Source organism: Megalops cyprinoides, chromosome 7 (genome assembly GCF_013368585.1).
Source record: "Megalops cyprinoides isolate fMegCyp1 chromosome 7, fMegCyp1.pri, whole genome shotgun sequence".
Taxonomy (NCBI): domain Eukaryota; kingdom Metazoa; phylum Chordata; class Actinopteri; order Elopiformes; family Megalopidae; genus Megalops; species Megalops cyprinoides.
The window spans coordinates 8,380,322-8,402,246 of record NC_050589.1 but is presented as its reverse complement, the minus strand read 5'-3'; the positions used below and the strand labels follow the sequence as shown (position 1 = coordinate 8,402,246).

Below are 21,925 nucleotides of genomic sequence, written 5' to 3'. Positions count from 1 at the left end.
GCTCCTAGAAGTGCAATCAGCAACACAGAATGTTTTTATGGAAGATTAAGACACCTCTGATTTCAAGCATAAGAATACTGCTGATAATATCCAACAACAGTATGCAATCTGGTTAAACATTTTTTTAAAACCACCTTTTACACAGACTGGAAATTTTCAACCACCACCAAATACAGCGCTGACCCTTTCTTCCTTGTAATTTTCATTGTATTTGTAAAACATGAAAACATTACATCAGGCATGTAAATACAACCAAACAGGGCTTCAAATCATCTGTGTCACTATATGGACTATAAACTATGAAAGAACAAAGGTTCATTTATAATGTTATGCACATCTATTACCTGAAACATAAACTGAGATACCGTATGTAATCAATAAACTGATATAGGTGGAGAAAAAGGTAAGATTGTGCTGCTTGATGGTGAGATTTTGGAAGGACTGGTTTCTATAGCAACAGCTGTCCTGTTGCAGTGCTTTGTATTCCTTTATGCTTGGAGTATGTGACCCTCTGGAACAATCCCGTGTTACAGCTTAGTCACCTAACAAAGAATATTTACCACAATGATAATGTATTGGCTGTAACTCAGATATTGAAAGTCTGATTATGTATTGTTATGAGCTCAAATAATGATAACTATAATTTACAACTGTGTTCTGGCACAAATGCTGGCAATAAATTATGAACCAGAAAATATTTTAGATTTATAGACCACATATATGTGGCTTTGTGTCAAATTGCTTTAATGCACTGTATCTACATTGCCACTCATGTGGTTAAATACTGTACAGTACAAGTCCTGTACGGTGGAAGTCCTACTTTCCTTCATCAAAAGGCACCAAGTACCTATTATTGTGGTCCATGGATGGGATTTTGAAATAGTTTACAATATGGCCTTATATTTCAAGGACATGCATTTATTTCTTCATGAAGGTTCTGTAGTATTATTTTATTGGCCGTATCCATTGCAGCAATAACATACCCTGTCATTTCTAATACCTGAAGTCATTCAAACGCTAATTTGAAATAATTTTATGCGGGAAGGAAGCAGAATGGCTTGTTTGCTTTCATCAGTGTTTGATTCAGCGTTTGTGGTGTACAGTACGTTTGGTGTAAGTGAACGTGGAGCCAAAAAATGATCTAAACAGCAGATTTACTTTAAAGTGATACACGGCGCAAAGGGGCAATGTTCAGCGTTATACTACTTTAGTGTATCCTCACTGTGACGACGACCTGAACGAGCTACACTATATCAGAGCTGCCTTTAATTGTGGTAGTTCTGTACACACAGATTTTGGGTGTTTGTAGAACAAACCCAGATTCTGGTAAGCCAAAGTGAAGTCTAAGTAGGTGTGTTATTGTTCAATTAATTCACTGTGGTGGTGATAAGGAAGAAAAAGGAGACGTTTACATTCATTACATACATTACATACCTTCGTTGAAAGAATGAAATTTCAAATACATTACACAGGGCGTTTTCTTCTCGTATTGTGGACAAACTGTACTGCTGTGAAGCAAAGTCAACCACTTAGACATGCTTTTTTTATTGAGGAAATTCAACATAGTCAACTTATATTGGCCAAACACGTCACCACACACATTTAAGCCAATCAGAGTTGAATTTATTGAGCATTTATGTCAGCTTCAAAAGTCAACGTTCACTCGTCTGATTGGAGTACACAATAATATTTTACTAGGGATTGGTCATTTGTACTGATAAGCCCCTCCTTTCGTTGGAGACCGCAAGTATATCACTCCGCCATTTTAAAACCCGTTCCGGAGGATAGGAAGCTGTCTTAGCGTTGGAGTAGTAGGGAAAGGATTCAAATATGACCATGATCGGCGAATTATAGCATAGAATACGACTAATTAGCGCGGTAACTTCCTTTTTCGAATTGAAATACATAATTTATTTTCCTTTAACTATTAATTTCGGTTGTCCTACTTTGGGAATTGAGAGCGATGCCGAGTCACCCACTGCGCGTGGCGGTGGTATGCTCGAGCAACCAGAACCGTAGCATGGAGGCGCATAACATCCTCAGGTAACAACAATAACAAGGCGTTTCGCACCGGCATTACCGCAGCGAAACACAGCACTGTCTGGTCAGGCTACCTTTTCACACAGTGTAGTAAATGTTAGCTATCTTACTAAACGATTCGTGACACTAAAGAATTTAATGTTGGTCGCCTGGATAGCGAGCTCAACAAAACGTAACCGCAGTAGACGTAGCCGCACTAGCTAGCTGGTTATTTACATAGAGAAGGCAAGTCTGTCGTCTTCAGTTAGTCATAGCCACATAGCTATTTAACGAAATCGATCAGTAGATTAGAACATTAGCTAGCTAAATTGCTTTAGTTGAAATTCAGCAGCCCGGCATGTAAAGCGAATGTATACTGGCTACACAGTTCTGATAGCCTAGCTGGGTGGATTGTTGATAAAAATTGAATTGCGTGTTCCAAAAACATCTAAAATTAGCTAACATTACCTAACTACAGATTGGCTTGTACCACCCGTGGGCTGAGCTGGGTACCTAGTCTTCGCTGTCATAATTGAACTTCTAGATGTGTTTGTGAGCTGTGACAGCTTGCCACGTAATGTTTCACCGTATAGAATATCATAGTTACGTTAATAAGCTGTTCTTGGCTTCTTAAAACCTTACCACCACAGGTGAAGGTAATATCTTGCGTCCTCCAGAGAATTTACACATTCTGTGTTGAACCTGCTCCCACATATTGGTGATTTAATTAATGATGGTAGATGTTCCATGGTCTGGATAGGCTGACGGCGGGCATGGAGGGTCAAGGGACCCATATAGATAAAATAGAATTTAAGGATATGCAGAAGTAACGTTAAACATTTATCACTGAATGCTTCATGGCCCAAGCATGACCAGCTTCATCTTTCAGGATTACAGAGCCTAACATTACTGTTATATGTAATAATTAAACTAGTCAGGTTTGATAGCCTTAAATACCAGTGTCACTGACTTTTTTTCTCCCTCTCTTCTGTTCATTCCTTCCTTCCCCTTCCCTCCTGTTTCTCCATCCTTTTATTCTGAAACCTTCATTCTTAATTCCCCCGTCCCTCCCCACCTATTAATTTCTGCTTACTGCATCCCCTCAACATGCAGCAAGCGGGGGTTCGATGTGCGATCATTTGGGACAGGGACCCATGTGAAGCTGCCAGGCCCCGCGCCAGACAAGCCCAATGTGTACGACTTCAAAACCACCTATGAGCAGATGTACAACGATTTGGTCCGCAAGGACAAGGAACTGTATCCCCTCTACGCTCCACACATTTGCAAGTCCCTTGTAACGTTGTTAGAACGTTATCCGTTGTTCAGTAAACCTGATTTTAGTAGGTGACAGAGGCTAATGAGAAATAAGTAAGGCACAACATGAAACATATAAGCTCCTGACAGATTTGAGTCAACACTACATTTGCCCACACAGAAGCTTATCTGTAAATAAAAGGCAGGCGGTAGGACCATGCAGATGCATCCAGGGAATGTACTATACTCTGCAGTATATAATTATTCCAGACTCACCCATCATTGTACCCTTTGACACATTGGAGCCTAATCAGTTTAACATGCATATTTAATATCAAAGTATGTGCTAATTTATTTTAACCTAACTTTGGCTCAGAGGAAGAAAAAAATCCCTTGCACTGGAAAGGTTTAAATTATTAGAATTATTTTCTATTAAATGTTGTGTAGCCTCTAATAAGACTACTTAACCTTGGTCCTTTAAGGTTACTGTGCCTCCATGCTTTTGGTCTGCAACTAATTTGAAAAAGTATCTTCTCAGTTGGGCCAATTTAGCTTAAATCCCCCATTGGTGTTTGTAGCTTAATGACTCCTTGAAAAGTGTTTGGACTGCTGCCATTGAGGACTGGTGTTTCACGTCACATAAATCTAAAATGGTGGTTTACTGCCCTGTTACTTTTTTTTAAATGGCAGTTTAATTTTTAGATGTTTTCTGTATAAAGTGGGAAGTTTCAATTTACAGTAGTTTCTTAGGTTTGTTTTTATCTGTCAAGTCAACTGAAAAAGGAAGTGTGGAGGCAGCGTGGAAAAAAAACTAGATTGTGACCTGATTGCTACACAAAGAGAAGAAAGTTCAGGCAGGCTAGTGACAACAATATGATCTATTTGTCAGCATCATCTTAACCCACGTTCTCAGGTAAGGTCTTATTCTGTGCACCATGTTCTAATAATTGTTTGTTGTTTTTATTAATTCCTAATTAGATCTAAAATGCCACTAAGAATCACAAAGGAATGAAGGCCTGACCTCCCCCTTGTTGACACCAGCTTTCTGCTGATGACCTGCTTCAGAATACAATATTTCTAAATATTAAAACTCTGAAACTGCTTGTGCTTTGACAATGGGGTTGTCAGCTCCTTTCTCTGTATTGGCCCACTAGTCAGGTTGTACAGGTTGATTAGGGGAACACTGTATTGCACATGAGATCACCAATAAATAGCACTGTTGAATCAGAGTTAGTTTGTTGTCCTTCTTTGAGTGGCTAGTACGAATTAGATGGGGGCAACACAGCAAAACCTCCCTGTCGAGTTGTTCCAAATATGGGACAGTAGCTGTATCAGCTATCCCTTCAGCCTCTGAGCAAGTTACTGCAGTAATTAAATGATAACAGACAAGTGACAAATCTGGATTCACAGAAAACAGGTTACGCTAATTGAGAAGACTGCCTAAATTTAAGTAGATTTTAGTTTGGGGAAAATTAGCATCTTGTGTTGATGCATATATTAAAATTCACTGTTACATGGGCTACTAGCTGCCACTAAGTCTTAAAATATGAGTCATTTTCCGGTTTGTTTTTCCAAAAGTCACACTAATCTTGCAGTCATAACTTATGCAAGACAATTCCCGCAGGCAACAAAAATAACTCTGTTGCGAGTGTCCCTTCAGATTGGTTCAGAAGGCAGCCGATGTACTGACAAGGGGACACCTGCTGGATGAACCCAGGCTGCAAGACAGAATCTGAATAGTTATTACAGGGTAGGGATGCAACACCATGATGTCAGCACTACATACCAGCCCTGCTGGAGAGCTCGGCGGCATAGGGACCATGCTCTGGGTCACAGCAGCATTTTAAAATTAGAAGTGTTCTTCTTGTACTTATGTAATGAGTTCTGTGATAAAAAAATAGGATGCCATAAAAAAATTGAGAAAGGCCAAATTGTAAGCTAACATAGTGATTTAGCAAGCTAAAACTACAGCCGGCTTGACCAAAACATTAAAATCTAAAAAAGAGCTTTAAATTAAGTATCCGTATGTGTATTAATGCATATTTTGTAGATGAGAAGATGGCTGGAAACACTTCAGCAATGCACTAAACTCCACAAATCCTCAACTACAGAGATGGTGGACAAGTGCCCTGAGCCTTAAAATATGACTCAAGTGACTCCTTGACAGCTGATGAATGATACTGTCCCCCCCCCCTTCAGTTATTACTCAGACCAGGATCATCAGAGATCCTGGGCTACATTGACTCAGATCTGCCGTTTCTTTAAGGAGCCACTCAAAACACGACTCTTGCCTTAATCAGACTGTGGGACCTGGACTTTAAGTTGCATAACGGATTATTATAGATTATGTATACAGTGCCAGTGCGTATGAGAAGCAGTGTGTGTAATTGCCGCTGGCATCCCACAGCCGGAGTCATCTCTGTGAGGGTGTTGCGAGTCTGACTCACAGCTCTGTCTGAAGTGTGAGTGTTTGTGTGACTCAGGGGCAGGGTGGGCGGGTGGTTACTTGTGTTATATAGGAGCACAGTGCGTGTGCCCCCACCGTCTTCCCTTCTCTCCATCTCACCCCCCCCCCCTTTCCACAGCTCCCTCTGCCTTTCTCTGCTAGCCTGTTTCGCTGTGCTTTTTAATTTTGGTCTCCCTGTCTTCCTCCAGCACGATGCTGTGGGAAAGAGTATATTTCAAAGGTGTGGTGTTTCAGAGGATGGCAAGTCCAGGGGACAGGATGGAAAGGAGATGTTCTTTGCAAGGATGCAGACTCAAGATGTTGCCGTTGATTTCAGATAAAATAATATCAAATATAGTGAGGCTGACCCTTCCATGTATCTCTAAGGACCAAAGTGCCTCCCCCATCTGTTCCTGCTTTTCAGGTTTTGGTTCGGGAAAAAATATGCCCCCCAGTGATTACATAAAAATGACCTGCTGTTTATTCTGTGTGTTGTATGCAGCTGCTGAGTACGTTTTCCCAGCTAGTGTTTTTCCGTCTTTCTAATAAAACATTAAGAAGGACCTTTTCTTTTGTCACACTGCATTGTTTTCTTTGATGAGAATATTTATCTACAGCTTCACCCATCCCATCAGGCAGGGATGCTTTTCTCCTGGGAAAGATGTATTTACGTTAACGGTATCTGAGCTTACCTCAGTGCATCATGCAACTACATTACTCCTAAAATTGTGCATATATTTTCAGAAATGCTATTACTGTAATGTTATGTTTCTTATTGTCTTCACTTGAAGTTTGGTCTTCACTCTAGCTAACAAAACCAGAGAACAAAGCTTCCCCTAAATAGTAAGGGTAGCTGAATGTGCATATGCGATTCATACACCAGAGGGCACTGTAGTATGTTTTTGCCATTATGGCCACCATAGCAAGAACAGCACTCAACTTCCGTCTGTCACCAGTCATTTGACTGTTGTGTTTATATATCTGTGCATGCAAACAGGTTTAAAATGATAGTCCTTGCTGTGAAAATGAGTTGCTGTGTTTGCACGACAGATATTTTTAATGTCACATTTGATGGTAGCTGGTGTGGAATGTAATGCTGAGGCAGTGAATGAAACATTGATGTGCTGTTTTTATTTGATGGTGAGACTTCAGTTGTTTCCAATTAGCTTTGGTGTGTTGGATTGGGTGTTTGTTCCTTGACCCCCCCACTTTGTTCAGATACACACAGAACGGAATCCTCCACATGCTTGAACGCAATAAGCGAATCAAACCACGACCTGAACGTTTCCAGAGCTGCAAGGACCAGTTCGACCTGGTCATCACCTGTGAGGAGAGGGTTTATGACCAAGTGCTGGAAGGTGAGAGCAGGCGAAGAGTTTAAACTACTGTACCAACACGGTTCAGTGTGGTCGAATAGTCTCTTCGTTCGTGTAAGGTAGTTTTTTGAGTCGCAAGCTAATGTCTGTTGTGATTTTTACAACATTCCTTTGAGCCTGTGTTTCCAGCTCTGTGATTCCTGAACCTTACAGACACTGTCTCAGCACACTGTGAGTGTACATTGCAAATGCATAGATTTTAGGTCATCTCTCTTCCTCTCTCTCTCAGACCTGAACTCTCGGGAGCAGGAGACCTTCCAGCCGGTTCATGTCATCAATATAGACATTCAGGACAACCATGAAGAGGCTACTCTGGGGGCCTTCCTCATCTGTGAGCTCTGCCAGTGTGTGAGTATCCTTGGGGTGTTCTGGGTTGGGTGCTAGTGTGTGATTGGTTGAATGCAGTGACGTGTGTGCACAAGTTACTCTGTGGCTTAATGTGGGTGCATTGGTGCCCCCCCCCCCCCCTTTTGTTCCTGGTTTTAGATCCAGCACACAGATGACATGGAGAACGAGATAGACGAACTGCTTCAGGAATTCGAGGAGAAGAGCAGTCGCCCCTTCTTGCACACTGTGTGCTTCTATTGACAAGATTGTGCAGCTTGAAGCTGAAGCAAAAAAAAAAAACGAAACAAAAAACATGGCATTACGCACGTCACACAAATTTCACCACACGCATGCCGCCGGCCCTCTCCCATCATCACACGAGGAAGGTGGGAAACACCCTGCTGCCTTAGACTTGCATCTGTCGGACCTGGATTTCACAATCGCACGAGAAAAAGGCTCAGCTCATCTCTCAGGTCGTTCATGGGTGCAAAGCTGCCCCTTCCCAGCTAGTCATGGGTGAATGCTTCAGTTCTCCTTTCTCCGATTAGTCTGGAGGCCATCCTTTTTTTTTTCCATTTCCCCACCCCCATGAGAAAACCCTGTCATGCAGGAAGACCCACTGACCGCCCCCCAAGTCCTCTTTTAAAAACTATGAACTTGAGTTAAGTAGTGGCAGAGCAGGTAAGGTTGAGGTTCATACTGAAGGGGAACTGATGGAGAAAAAAAATGTGAAATATGTGTGTACGTACGTGAGAAAGTACCGTTTTAACTTTTGATCATTCTGAAGAGGTGTGTGAGTGTGAAGGTGGACGAATGAGTGCCGATTTTACTAAATGCTGCTGGGAATGAACTGAAAGTGAAACCAATAATGAGCAACCTGAAAAAACCTCTAGGTTCAAACGGTTAATATGACAGTAGTTATAGAGCATTATTACTGTTTTACAATTTACAACTCTTTGCCTCTTACTCAGGTGGGTGATATTTTTTGCTTTGTAAATCATCAAAGATAAATTAATTTGTACCAGTGATTTAGGTCCAGAGTGCCTGTATGTCTGTATGTACTAAAAATAAGATACAGGAATAAAAAAATATATTTTAAAAATCTGTGGAATTCAGTGCACCTTGTGTATTGTGACAGTTTCTTTGTAGATGCCTTTACTTACAGAAATGGAATATGAATGAAGATTGTAGATGATTGGCCTAGTTTATTATTGTTTTGCAGTACAAATATATGTGTATAGTAGTACATATATGTGCATCTATATGTATGTGTATATATGAATCATACATACATGTGTGAACTGATGGTTCTGGGTTCTCTGGATTGTATATTACACAGACCCTGTATACTAAGGCTACTGGAAAATCTCACAGCCAAAACAATGTTCGCCTGTTCATTAAGAGACTGCCTCATATGCGATGGGGTGCCAACCAAGACAAGAAGCAGATTCCGACAGGGAGGATTCTAGCCCGGGGACTGGAATCCAGACAGAGTTGAGATGTCGGTTGGAAGGGCTGTCGTGGTGCCGTGTCACAACGCTGCTGGGAACGATTGTGTAGTTCTACAGCAGGTGCCCGTCCGTGCGGCAGACAGGGTCATAGCAAATGACCTCGGGGGTTCCACTTCAATCGTGAGGATGGAGAAAACGAGTGGGCCACAGACTTTCTTGAGAGGGGGATTAACGCAGTCATCTAAAGCAGAGAAAACGCCTGCCCAGCCACGCTATGAGTGACAGATGTACCACTGCAGCTGCACATAGACATGTCAGTCAGTGCTTTGCTTCGGAGGTGAAGTGTTTTCATGCTTCTGTCAGTTAAGGTGCACCTTGGGGCACATGAAACCTCAGTAAATGAGAGGTAGAGTTTAACACTCCGGAGGAATATACTGCCTCAATCGCACCAAGCCTGCCTGTGAAGCCAGGTAGGACAGCTCTAGTCTCTCAAGTGAGCCGAACAGTCGATTTCCTTCTCATCAGATCCATATGGCCTTGTTATACAGACCTGAGTAATGGACAAGAATACATGGTTACTTGTTTGTGCAAACATCTGTGTAAACACTAGAAGCTAGTATCAGCTCCACATTTGGCCAAGATGTCATTTACAAAGGCTGAATGAAGTAAAACTAGTTGACATCTAGGGTTTAAATGGTAAACTAGACTATAACATTAATTTGTAATGGGTTATCTCTCACTGTAAATGACATTTCGAGTTCTACAGTGTTTTAGAACTGCAGAACAATGACCTGTTTGTCAGCGCCTCATATATCATCCAAGGTGGGTACTATTGAGCACTCGTCTTTTTAACAAATGAGTAACCCTCATAAAGATGTATTAACCATCAACAAATTTGAATAAGAATTGATCACATTACAAAGACAAAGGTTTACCAAGCATCTTTAAGCACATTAAAATGTGTAAATGGTATTATGTTACTTTATTAACAAACTGACAGTACAGTACAATGTCTGGACATCATTCTTCAATAATCATTCTTTTTTGGGCATCTCTCTAGAATTAAAATGACTTCTCTTTATTTGGGACTTCCTGTTTAGCCATACTTATGCATATTTTTTCACAATCACTTTTATAAGCACTATGCTGCAAGCTCTCTGCAGCACTTTTGGGCAATGTTAAGGGCACTATAATAAATTCAGTTTGATTGACTGACTAATAGATAAATCTCATTGAAAAGCAAAGAGCAGAACTGCGGAAACCTGCTGAGAGCTCTTGTGCAACAGTTTGCTGAGGAACTTAATGCAAAAAGGGAGTTACAGTGTATTCAATTCATTTTTTACATTATGGTTTTATACATGATATTATAATAAAGAGATCCATGATCAGGTACTTTGAAGGAGAGTCCTTATTTTTAATGTTCATGTGCACTTATTTCATGTATAGTTGCCCCATTAATGCAGTCACATAATTTAAATACAGCATGGTGCACATCCAGGCAGTAACAACTTGAATCATATAACCTTCCTGTGAATTCCTTATTGATGAAAATACCTCGATGTGGACTATATAGAAAAAAAGGTAAATGTCTAAAAGATGGGAGAATTTACAGTTACAAGACTGTGTGGTTGACGTTGACTAACCAAAAAAACATCTGGTTGGGTGAGGAGCATGGCGTAAACAGATACTCTGACGTTTCTCCAATTTTGGTCCCTCCCAGCCCCTGTCTGGCCGTCTCCTCTAGTAGCCCACAGTGCAAGCCCACACTGTTATTGTATGGGGTGGGTGCTGTATATCCACAGAACCCAATCCTACAGAATGGTGCAGAATACAAATCTAAGCTCTGTGTGTGTGTGTGTGTGTGTGTGTGTGCGTGCGTGTGTGGAGAGAGGGAGAGGGAGAGAGAGATGTGTTTATTGATCTATTTGGGGAGGGGGGAAGTTTGCCTAAATTAATTCGTGTCCATTACGTATTAATTTATTATTTGTTTAAACCCGAGGAAAACATGCATTCCCAGCCTAACAATGTAATCTTATTAATTACATGACCTTTGATCACACACATACAGAGAGAGAGAGAGAGAGAGAGAGAGCAGGCGAGAGAGGGAGAGAGAGAGAGAGAGAATAGGTGGAAGATGCTCCTGACAAGGGATGACGGCGAGAATAAGAATATGGGACATGTCTGTCTGCCCGGAGGCGCTGAAAGAGCTACTGCCGCCTGAATTCAGCTGGAGTGAGTGACGGGGAGATCCAGCTCAGTATTGATGCTGTCTCCGCCACAGGACCTGGGAAGACTGACGGGAGCCTTCGAGCTGACCACCCATCCCCTTTCAAACCAGTGAGGACGCAAAACAATGAGACAATTAATTCATAAATAAATCGGCAAATTCCTGAATCAACCAATTAATTGATTAATTCATTCATTAAGCGTGGGTATCTCGTTCTCTTCTAACGATTGGAGGCAGCGGCACGCCGGGACTGTACCGTGGCGCTCGGGCGCTTCACTCTTACCGCCGCCCTAACAAGCCTTTTTTTTTTTTTTTTGCTTGGCTTCGGAACTCATTGGAGTAAACAACCATCGCGGCACTGTCAGATCCGAAGACGCCACCTTCGACGACAGGGTTTCTGCTGTATTCGCCGCTGACCGCAGAACTGAACCCGACACGACACAGCTCGGTTCGCTGGATCCAGTCGCCGCATCGCCGGGCGGAGAAAAGAGCCGCAGGTGCGTGTGTGATCAGAGGGAGGGAGCGAGAGAGAGAGAGAGACCGGGCCACCCCACCTTATGCCCCGTAAGATCATACTCCGCGCTGGCGAGCACAGACGGACGTGGGGTCACATACAGCGACGGAGCCTCCATGAGCGTCAGAGCGCTCGCTTCCAGCCCCACTGGATCCGTTGACTAGACGCGGGGACAGAAGGAGAAGGAGCAGCGAGTTGGGAAGTTTTGATGCATATGATCACAACGACCATGATCTTTATGATTCTTGGGGCTTCTGTTGTAATGGTAAGAGGATTTTCTACACTCGCATCCCCCTCACCGTCTTAGACAATTTCCCAGTGAAGCAATTAGTGTAATTTTTACCCACTGAGATGATAAGAAAATGAATAAGTGCACATTTTTGGCACAGAAAACTACAAGAGGATAACGATTGCAAGAATGCATGCAGACTTGTAGAAGTGTTCACACAAACAATTCTATTAAGCATATACAAATAAACAAAGGACATTTTTTTTCCTGGAGCTACTTTTTTCGTTTTTATTCTTTGGTGGATTTGAATATTATTTCTATGTGATGTGTCTCCAGTGAACGGCTTTGCCAGATCGTATAGCGGTTCCTGTTGTCGGAATACTGCTTGTTTGTCCCAGTTGACTCCAATGGTTCTTTGCAGGCGATAGCGTGTTTAATGGACATGAACGCGCTACTGGATCGCTTTCACAACTATATCTTACCGCATTTACGAGGGGAGGACCGCGTCTGTCATTGCAACTGTGGAAGGTAAACATGACACAGTGTTAAAATGCATTCAGAATGACATAACACACTAAAACGAAATGCTGGTATCAGGAATGCTGTTGTGTTTATTTTCGACAATTGTAGCCGAACTGTACAACAGGCCCATCGCAGATACATTTCTGTCGCTGAGCAAATTTCGTAGCCACCAAATCAAAACAGCGCTCTCCTCGGATTCCAGCGCTCAGCTATTTTGTTGGTTGTCATATCATCGTTGAGTATGTCTGCATGTGCAGCACGTGATTGTATAATGATCGTCAGTATGTAAGAAGTAATGAGCAGTGGACGGTTCCTGTTTTTTTCCCTATAGTGACATAATTCTTCACGAGCTCACTGCATGACTCAAATACATTCTTGCGTACGAAAGTGTGTGTGGGCTATGTGTGTGTTTAAGACAGACATGGATATTTGGTGTCTTAAGGTGGTGATGGTGGTTGTGGGGGTAGGGGGGATCTGCAGGTATTAGTGATTGTTTCCGTGAGTTTCTGTAGCATAAGGAAGTGCGCTGGTGCACCTGGTGACAGCGGGAGAAAGAGTAGGCACAGATGCACAGGCTGGATTTAGTGTGATAAGGACCAAGCAGGAAAAGAAGTGTGCTCCATTTTTTCCCACTTAAATGGGAAGAAGATTTGATAAGGTTCAGGCGCATGGTGAAGAGGGGGCAGAGTGAAAATAGGCCCTTTCAATAGGTTCACAAAAATTACACTGTGATACGGGAGAGGGAAATGGAGAGAGCAAGAAAGTATATGCGTATGTGTGTGTTCTGGTGAGATACATATGTGTTTGTAACTATGCAGTTGTTGTAGCAGGTATATTGGTGTCTGTTAATATACTGTACAAGGATAAATCTAAAAACAGAAATCCACACATGTGCACATATTCATTTAAGGAGTCCAGATGCAGAGCCATCCCTACTACATTCAGTTCTTAGGAAATGGTGACACAAAATATACCTGGGATTATTGTTTTTGAAAAATTTAGTATTATTGTTCTGTGTATAATACTTTTATGCTGGGTGAAATTCCCAAATCCTTTGGCCCTACACTGTGCAACCAGTTTTTATTTTAAATGAGTTAGCTTACTCAAAATAAGAATCCTGCTTAAAGATGCTGTAGATAGTACCACTTACAATGACTTACTAACACACATTACAATAATAAGTCATGAAAGAAGTAGCTTGCTTGTGATCGTTCCCATTGCAGAATGCTCTGTAGTATATTTACATGTACTGCAAAATGTGACACAAATGCATTTGTCCTACTTTTGCTTTGCATTCTAAATATACATACAGTAAGGGTATTGCAGACAAGACAAACAGCTTTGCTCCAAATGTGGTCACTCTGGGATGTTAGCAGACCGGGAACTCCTTTTGAACGTTTCTTGGTATTGCCATAGTTTTTTGTTACATGATCAGTCAAATTTTAAATTTCAGAGCCCCTGAAAGAAGTCTGCAATATTTTCATGCATGAATGTGCATGTTTGCATGCTGCATCCCTTGTAATGCATCGCACATTAAAACTGAGTTTACAGATGTTTTACCCGATATACGCACTCCTAATTAGCCCTCGGCTGATAATGTGCTATTTGCCATGACTGGTGTCAGTAATTGTCGTCTTGTCTTCAGTCTACCAGCCTTTATGCTCCCTGATAAACTTTGAACTATTAGAAAGAGGAAAGTGGACAGTGATTAAAGGAGGAAGGATTACACAGAGAAGGACCAAGAGAGATAGGAAGACCACATACGGCTCACACATATGCTCTGTGTTCTGGGGTCCATTGGACAGTCCCCCGCCCCATCCCCTCGCCTCTCTCTCTCTCTCTCTCTCTCTCTCTGTCTGTCCTTCATCTGTTTCCCTTCTCTCTTCTCTTTCTCTCTTTCTCCCTTCTCACTCTCTCATCTGTTTGCCTTCTCTCTCATCTGTTTCTCTTCTCCCTCTTCTCTTCTCTCTTTTTTTTTGACCATTATCCTCAGAGTTGTTTATTTAAGGTTCATTTGCCCTCCTCTACCCCCATGGGGCAAAGAGCCCAGCTGTGAGAGTGATGCTCACTGCCCCTCCTGCCCCCTGACTCCAGATGTTCAGTCATCCCTGGCCTGTCAAGGGCCCCGGTTAAACACACACTTACAGACGAAAACAAACACGGAGGGCTCTGTGAGGGTACGTGGCAGTGTGCGTTCAGGGGGACGCTGTTATTATGTTAATAAATGATTCATTCCGCTGGATTTTGAAAGTGTCACCAAAAATAAACGTCTACGTTTTTGTGATACCTCACGTAACGGTGCTGAGACAGGTCAACAGACAGCACACGGCCTCTAACTTCCATGTATAATGTAATTTCTCTAATGTCTCCCTATGTACACTCTGTTCCTAAGTGCTCTCATTTCCTCCCAATATTCCTTCCATCGTGTATTCACCTTTTTTCCCCTCTTCTTACGCCTCCTCCCACCTTCTCCTTATCCCCCCCCCTCCTCTCCCCTCCCCCGCCCACCCCCAGGCATCATGTCCACTATGTGATCCCGTACGACGGCGACCAGTCTCTGGTGGACTCGTCGGAGAACTACTTTGTGAGCGACAGCGTGACCAAGCAGGAGATGGACCTGATGCTGGGGCTGCTGCTGGGCTTCTGCATCAGCTGGCTGCTGCTGTGGCTGGACGGGGCCCTGCAGTGCGCCATCCGGGCCTGGAGGGCCAGCCGCCAGTACGGTGAGTGGGCCGGGCCCCGAGGGCCGGGAGCTGGGGGCGGGGGCGGCGCCTGGAGAAAATACAGAGGGGTGCAATTGCAATCCGCGGGTGGGGGGGGTTTGGGGTGCGCACAAATCGTCATATCTTAAAAAAAAACAACATAATAAATACTATGTCGACGTCGAGATAGAAGGAGACAACTGGGGGTGCAATGAGGTCCATCTGGGGGTGCCCTAAGTGTGGAGGGGAGGGAGGCCAGTGGAGGCTGCTGAGGGTGCTAAACAGCAAGGTGGGGAGATGGATATGAAATCATTGGAAGTACGTTACATCACATTATTGCCATTTAGCAGACAGTCTTACCCAAAGTGACTTACACAGGATACAATTTTTACATGCTGTTAATTTCTACAGCTGGATATTTACTGAGCACATTTTATTGTTACCTTCTCCATTACATTACGTTACATTATTGTCATTTAGCAGACACTCTTATCCAGAGCCACTTATCGGTTACAATTTTACCTATTTATACGGCTGGATATTTACTGAGGCAAATATGGGTTAAATACCTTGCCCAAGGATACAGCAGCAGTGGCCCAGTGGGGAATCAAACCAGCAACCTTTCAGTTACAAATCATGTGCCTTACCACTGAATGTGAATGGACGTTAATGCTTCCTGTGCAATCGGACTTTACAGGGGTCAGTATATTACATTCAAGAATAGTTTCTTGACTGTACTGCAGCGAGAGTCTTCTGGATGTTCCCAGAGTGCAAAATGTGCTGAAAATAAGTGGGGAAGAATTTTTCATTGCTGATTTAGACTAAAAAAAAAACAAAACAAAAACAGAAAGTGCAACTTGTAAAATAGAAAGTAAAAAAAAAAAAAAATATTAGTAAATGTACATAACTGCAGGTGTGGGATTCATTCACCATATCTGAACATTGTCTTTTCCAGAAATCATTTTTACACACGAATGTCATGCTATATATTTATTCAATGTCAGACATCCATTCGGCTTCAGCTTGAATGGATACACATGTTCTTTTGTGCTGGAAGTCGCTCTGGATAAAAGCGTCTGCTAAATGAATGTAATGTAACATCCATGTGTAAAAATGACTACTGGCAAACACGATGTTACGATATGGTGGAATTATTATTGAAAGGTAGAATAACAGCAGTCACGATCTGTCAACATCTTGAGTCTCTGAGTGAACCTTTTAGTCAAAACGAGGGATTCAGTGATCCATTTTGCACAAGTAGGCTACGCATGACAACAATATATTTTGTTTTGAATCTTAAAAATGCCCATTTTCACTTAGTAATCTGGCTGAGTGGGCTATGTGCTGATCTTGTCATCTACCTGCTGCAACATAGAAACTGATTACCTAATTTGGGAGAAAATTTGATCGTTACATCCCAGCTGAAATATAGACTTGTTTCTCTGGACAGTCAATTACAGAATAGTCTCCATCGGAAAAACCTCGGGCTCGTGACGAATCTCCTTCATTTTCTTTCAGAGATTGTTCCCTCATGAGTTTTTTTTGACAGGCACTCTGTAGAAAACAATACAAAACGCCGGACTGCAATGTATTCGCCTCTCACAAAAGTGTTACCGAGACGTTTTTATCCCCCCGTTTCGTGTATCACCTGTCACGTATCGTGTCAATTACGGAGCTCAGATTTCGCGTGGCTGTTCCCGGTGCTGCGAGACCTTGGCGGATTTGCCGGCGTGATGTGAGCAGCGCTCCGCGGTGTAGGAAAACATGACTGGCAGGAGAGTAAAATAAGGGCAGTTGGTGTAATAGTAACCTCGCCCTGTGGGGGTAGAGCAACGCAAACGCAGGGAGAATGGGTTTATGTAGCGCGGTAATAGAGACCGAGTGTAGCTTTTAAAAGCCAAACGTCTGGAAGTGCACTGTAAATACAGTGGGGGGAGGCGGGAGAGGGAAGCCCGGCGGGAGATGTGGGGAGAGCTGCACGGCGGGTGGAGGTTGCAGCCTGGAGGGGGTGTGGGTTTGGTGGTGGAGGGGGTGTGGGTTTGGTGGTGGTGGTGGTGGTGGTGGGGGGGGGGGGGGGGGGGGGGGGGTGAGTTGGACCTGAGGAGGAGACAGGCGTGATGTGGGTAGCAGGGGAGAGGGGTGGGGTCAGGCTCTGCGCCATGAGAAAATACCGAGGGGCGCAATTGCATTCTACGGGGGATATAAGGAGACAACTGGGGGTGCACTGAGGTCCGTCTAGGGGTGTAATCCTGGGCCTGGGTGGGGTGCTTCCAGAGCAGACACAGATTCAGTAATAGACGTTACGCTTGCAGAGAGCTGTCTAAGGGGCCGTATGAGGGACAGTCGGCGAGGTGTTTAATTGTGAATGGGTGTTCCTGCGCAAATGCGAACGTACATAATTCGCACTTTAATTCTGTTTCAGTGTCACGTACATCGGATTTTACAGCATTGGCAGCACGCACACACACACACACACACACACACACACACACACACACACACACACACACACAGACCCTCGTGCCGTCGTGTCAGACCTGCTGGAATGCCCTATTAGAGGTGTATTCCCTGCCGCTGGGTGTGTGACGCTTCTGGCAGGTCAGGCGCGTTTAGCCCCGCAGCGATGGGGAGTGAAGGTGAGGCTGACGGACGGAGCGGGGAACGGGAGGGAGATACCGTCACAGCTGCCCCCCCACCCTCCCAACCCCCAACCCTACCCCCACCAGCACCAGCACGCTGCACTCTCTCTCCCAAGCTTCTATAAATAGCACAGAGAGAAAGCAGCTGGAGAGAGGAGGCGGGAGAGACACCCCCACCCCACCCCCCACACACGCGCGCACGCACACACACACACACACACAAACACGCACACACACACACACACACACACACACCCTGCATAAAAAGAAATACGCATTGACTCCTTCTGCTTCCCTCTTCCTCCGTCCATTGCTGTCTCCCTCTTTCACTCTCCACCTTTCTCTCCGCCTCATCCCCCTGTTCCTTTTATCTCTCCTCCGCGTTCCTTGGCTCCTCGTACTGTACAGCCATTCTGTTCCCATCTCTCATTTCAAATTCAGAACAGGCTGCCGGCTCCTTTTTTAACACAACACAATAGGAGAGTGAAATACAGTGAGGACTGGTGTAAATCAGTGACCTGACGCAGGTATTTCCCCACTGTGGGAACAGCAGACCTGCTTCTGTTCTTCAAAATTGTAGACCCCCCCCCACCCCCAACTCCCGCATCCATCATTTGCATGACAATAAAATTTTTTTCCTCCCTCTCGCTCCCTCCCTCCCTAATACATATTGAAAATTATGAACTCTTTCCAATTCCGCGGTCTCCCGGTCCAGCTTCTCCATACCCTTCACACCGGGATAGGGACACACTCCTCCTCCTCCTCCTGGATCACGTACCCATTCATAGCTATAAATAACCCACCCCCCCCCGGCACAACCCCTCCCACCCCAGGCAGAACGTGCCGGTCCCTGTCCTGTCCAGACACCCCCTCCCACTCCCACTGCCTCTGTATTTGATGTTCAGCTCTTCCAATTAAAATGGCTTCTACATTTACACAGCCTAAAAAATATTTTTGCCGTAATTTTTAATGAGTGATAATGTATATGATATTCATACAACCGAGGGCTACATAATAATACACGACAGGGGTATAAGGAATAAAAACACTGGGCCACATTCTGTATTAAGGAGACAGATGTATTGTAATATACATATACTACGTCTAATTTCTCTGTACTGTTTAACTGCTGTGTAACAAAATATGTTTTTATCTTCTTGGAATAAAATAAAAAATATATAAAAAGGAGTCTCTTCACAGACAATTAAAATTTCCCAAACACCATTAGGTCGGGTTACACATTTGAAATCAGAATGGGAGTTTGAAGTGACTTCCTTTATTCAGGGGATAAAGTTACTATATTTTGCTGGATTACATGAGTTAATCATCTGACCACAATAAATGTTTAATAAATATTTTCAAATATGTACAATATAGGCCTGACCTACTAACACCCGTTCAGATAAAATGATTCTGATTTACATTTAGATCCTGACAAGGAGACACTTTATCCGATTCCAATTCTTTCCATATAGTTCCCTTATTGAAACCCCAAGTATCTCTAGTTATAAATGTACTGTCTTTTGAAAACATTATTTTTGAATTGCAGTGCAGGTCTGATTTTGAGCCCTGTTCCTTACCGCTGTGATTCTAAATTTTGAATGTATGGGCTCAGGTCGTAACCTACATTGATGTGAGAAGGGATTACACGATTTTCTGGGGTGTATTTGCTAGCGTTCTTTCCTTTCTTTTTTTCTACTCTTGCTTAATGTCACGATCGAAGGGGAGGTTGAACTGCTGTGGAGCTTCCGCCCCTCCTAGCAGTATGTTGATTACTCACTGCTATCCATTGCTGATGTCATTGTTTAAATTTGACAGTCATGTTTTTCTGTCATGAAAAATGGCTACTATCGGGCTGTATCTACAAGTGCATGTATTTACAGTTTTTCATTTAAGGGTGAAAGTCTGATGTTTGGTCATGCTAGCGGTTAGGAGTAGCAGGGCAAAGATGATATTCTGCATTAGTGACCACATAGGTGTACCAACCTAAAATTAGACAGCAGCTGGTCACAAGTGTCAGTGTGCTTTCACAGGTTAAGCTGTTACCTTACATTGTGAATGAATGGGTCGAAAACAGAGTGAGAGAGCTGAAGAAGGAGACAGGGTGGGCATCCAAATGTAGGGCAGAGACACACTCATGCAAACACACACACGCACACACACACTCAGCCGTGCCACAGCAGCTATATAAAGCAACTATAAGCTCCTGGGAGAACTGAGACCAGCTGTGGAAAGAGACAGAGAGAGAGACGGAGAGGATGTGGGTGTACTGCAAAGGGGGGAGGGGGGGGGGGTGTGAGTTTGAGCCTCGAGGTCGCAGGAGAGGACGGGGACCTAAATTCTGAATTTTTGATCGACACAGCCCGCCTGACATTTCCTTCCCTCTCTGCTGTTGTCCATTATCCCCCCTCCCCTCTTCTCCCCCGCCCAACCTGTCGCAGATGCCCCATCGTGGTCGTGGCTTCCACGCTTCTGTAACCTGCGGGACTTGCGCAGGCGCATACAGCTGCGGCAGCTGGAGGAGTCTGGCGGGAACATGGTGCACATCAAGCAGAAGCTCTACCACAATGGCCACCCCAGCCCCCGTCACCTCTGACTCTCGAGGGGCGCGTCCCGGACCACCCTCGCCCCCACCTCCGCCCCCAGCCGCCGCCTCCTCCAGGCGGCTCCCCGCCGACTGCCCCGCCCCGGTGCCCACCACCGGCCTCGGAGACCCGCTACGGTAACCACCTGGACACCGTTCCAGAACTGTCTGCTCAAACTCCAGCGGAAGACAAACAATTTCGAATAACCATGTCCCCCCCACCTGCCCTCCCTCCAACCCCTGAAAACGTAAATTGTTTATCTGTGTCCATCATGCTCAAGGAAAAAAAATGTGTTTTCAAGAGGGTGTTTTCTGTACAGAGAAACATTGTCTGTGTCTGTTGTTGAAACTTGGCATGCACTTTTTTGGATGGGCGATGGGCAGTTCTTCTGGGTGCAGGGCGGTAAGAGCGGGGTGCCGGTGGATTTTTGGGGTGAACGATTCTTTTTGTGGGGGTTAAAGAGTCAGTGAGGGTGGGTTTCAGGGTTTTGTGACAAGGCAGTTAGAGACTGCTTCTTATGTAAATAGTTATAAATATGGATTCTAGAGAAATAACGGTTCATGCTGGTGGACAAGGTCATTAGAAATGGGGGTGAGAGACAGGGGTAAAGGAAGGAGGTAAGGAAAGTATCTGGAGACAAAATGGAGAGAGATATGAGGTCAAGCTGAAGTGAGGAGAAATGGGAATAGATGTGACTGCTGTACAGTTCAGATTAATTAGCTTTGTTACTTAGTGAATTTAATGATGAATGTAGTAATTTTATCTGTAAATACTGGAGAGGGAGGATTAGGATGGGGTTAAGGCTTTCTGTACTGCGCTGAGGGTCAGTGATGAAGAGGTAGATGAAATAGGATCAGCCAGGTCATAGGAGAGAGGAAGGGTACCTGCCCTGCCTTACTTTCAACATCTGATACCTCCTCCACCCTCGATTTGATTCTGTTTTTCAGCTGAAGCCTACAAGCCTGGCAGCAGAGAAAGCCTGAGTCCCCCTGTCCTCCCTCTCTGTCCAGACATTGCTGTTGTGAGGATAAAATGTCTGTTTTAATAAAAGTGCCACTGAAGCACAACAGTGACCCCTAGTGTTTGGATTGATAATTCCTCAATTTTTTTCAAATGCACATGGACATCCAAACAATTCCTTTGATTCAAAAACCATTACATGGACATTAGTCTCATGCAAATGCAAGCACATACATACACACACCACAGTAAGTGACAATAGGTGAAGGTTATTCTCAGACTTCCTCTTGCAGCTACCATGGGATTTAGCAGAATATGATGTTATGCAATGATTTCTACTTTGGGATTGTGATACTTGTGTTTTAGTGTTGTCTCTGCTCGTAGTGTAACCTTCCTGGATGCACTTGTGTTAATCACACTGGATAGGAGTCTCTGCCAAATCGCTCAATGGCTAAATGCAAACTTGAAGGTAAATGTGCAGATTTTTCGGAAACCAGAGTTGCGTAAAAACATGTGAATTACTGGTCTGAAGTAGTGAGGCCAACAATTGAAACGGAAGTTCACAGACAAAGGATGCAGACACCAAAGTCTTTTCTCAATTTATTTTAATTTAAAGAAATGCTTAAATTCTTGTTTCAATGGAAAATCATACATTACTACCAGGTAGAGAGCAA

The 21,925-nt window shown here is 43.8% G+C and overlaps 2 protein-coding genes across 2 annotated transcripts; both read left to right on the top strand.

Moving 5' to 3' along the window:
- Positions 1 to 1,780: 1,780 nt before the first annotated feature.
- Positions 1,781 to 7,722, top strand: LOC118780654 (RNA polymerase II subunit A C-terminal domain phosphatase SSU72). The gene is made up of 5 exons (XM_036533269.1): positions 1,781 to 2,043; positions 3,133 to 3,276; positions 6,938 to 7,077; positions 7,325 to 7,443; positions 7,582 to 7,722. The coding sequence occupies exons 1-5, from the start codon at positions 1,964 to 1,966 to the stop codon at positions 7,681 to 7,683; spliced, it is 585 nt and encodes a 194-aa protein (XP_036389162.1). The 5' UTR covers positions 1,781 to 1,963; the 3' UTR covers positions 7,684 to 7,722.
- A 3,164-nt stretch (positions 7,723 to 10,886) lies between these two features.
- Positions 10,887 to 20,344, top strand: LOC118780989 (transmembrane protein 240-like). Its single transcript, XM_036533809.1, has 4 exons — positions 10,887 to 11,879; positions 12,265 to 12,371; positions 14,880 to 15,088; positions 20,148 to 20,344. Exons 1-4 carry the CDS (start codon positions 11,823 to 11,825, stop codon positions 20,300 to 20,302), a joined length of 528 nt encoding a protein of 175 aa, XP_036389702.1. The 5' UTR covers positions 10,887 to 11,822; the 3' UTR covers positions 20,303 to 20,344.
- Positions 20,345 to 21,925: the final 1,581 nt, after the last annotated feature.

Coding starts and splice junctions, on each gene's coding strand:
- LOC118780654 (XM_036533269.1), top strand. CDS start 1,964: ATGCCGAGTCACCCACTGCGCGTGGCGGTGGTATGCTCGAGCAACCAG. Junction 2,044..3,132: donor GAGGCGCATAACATCCTCAG/GTAACAACAATA, acceptor CTCAACATGCAG/CAAGCGGGGGTTCGATGTGC. Junction 7,078..7,324: donor TTATGACCAAGTGCTGGAAG/GTGAGAGCAGGC, acceptor TCTCTCTCTCAG/ACCTGAACTCTCGGGAGCAG.
- LOC118780989 (XM_036533809.1), top strand. CDS start 11,823: ATGCATATGATCACAACGACCATGATCTTTATGATTCTTGGGGCTTCT. Junction 11,880..12,264: donor TTGGGGCTTCTGTTGTAATG/GTAAGAGGATTT, acceptor GGTTCTTTGCAG/GCGATAGCGTGTTTAATGGA. Junction 12,372..14,879: donor TGTCATTGCAACTGTGGAAG/GTAAACATGACA, acceptor GCCCACCCCCAG/GCATCATGTCCACTATGTGA.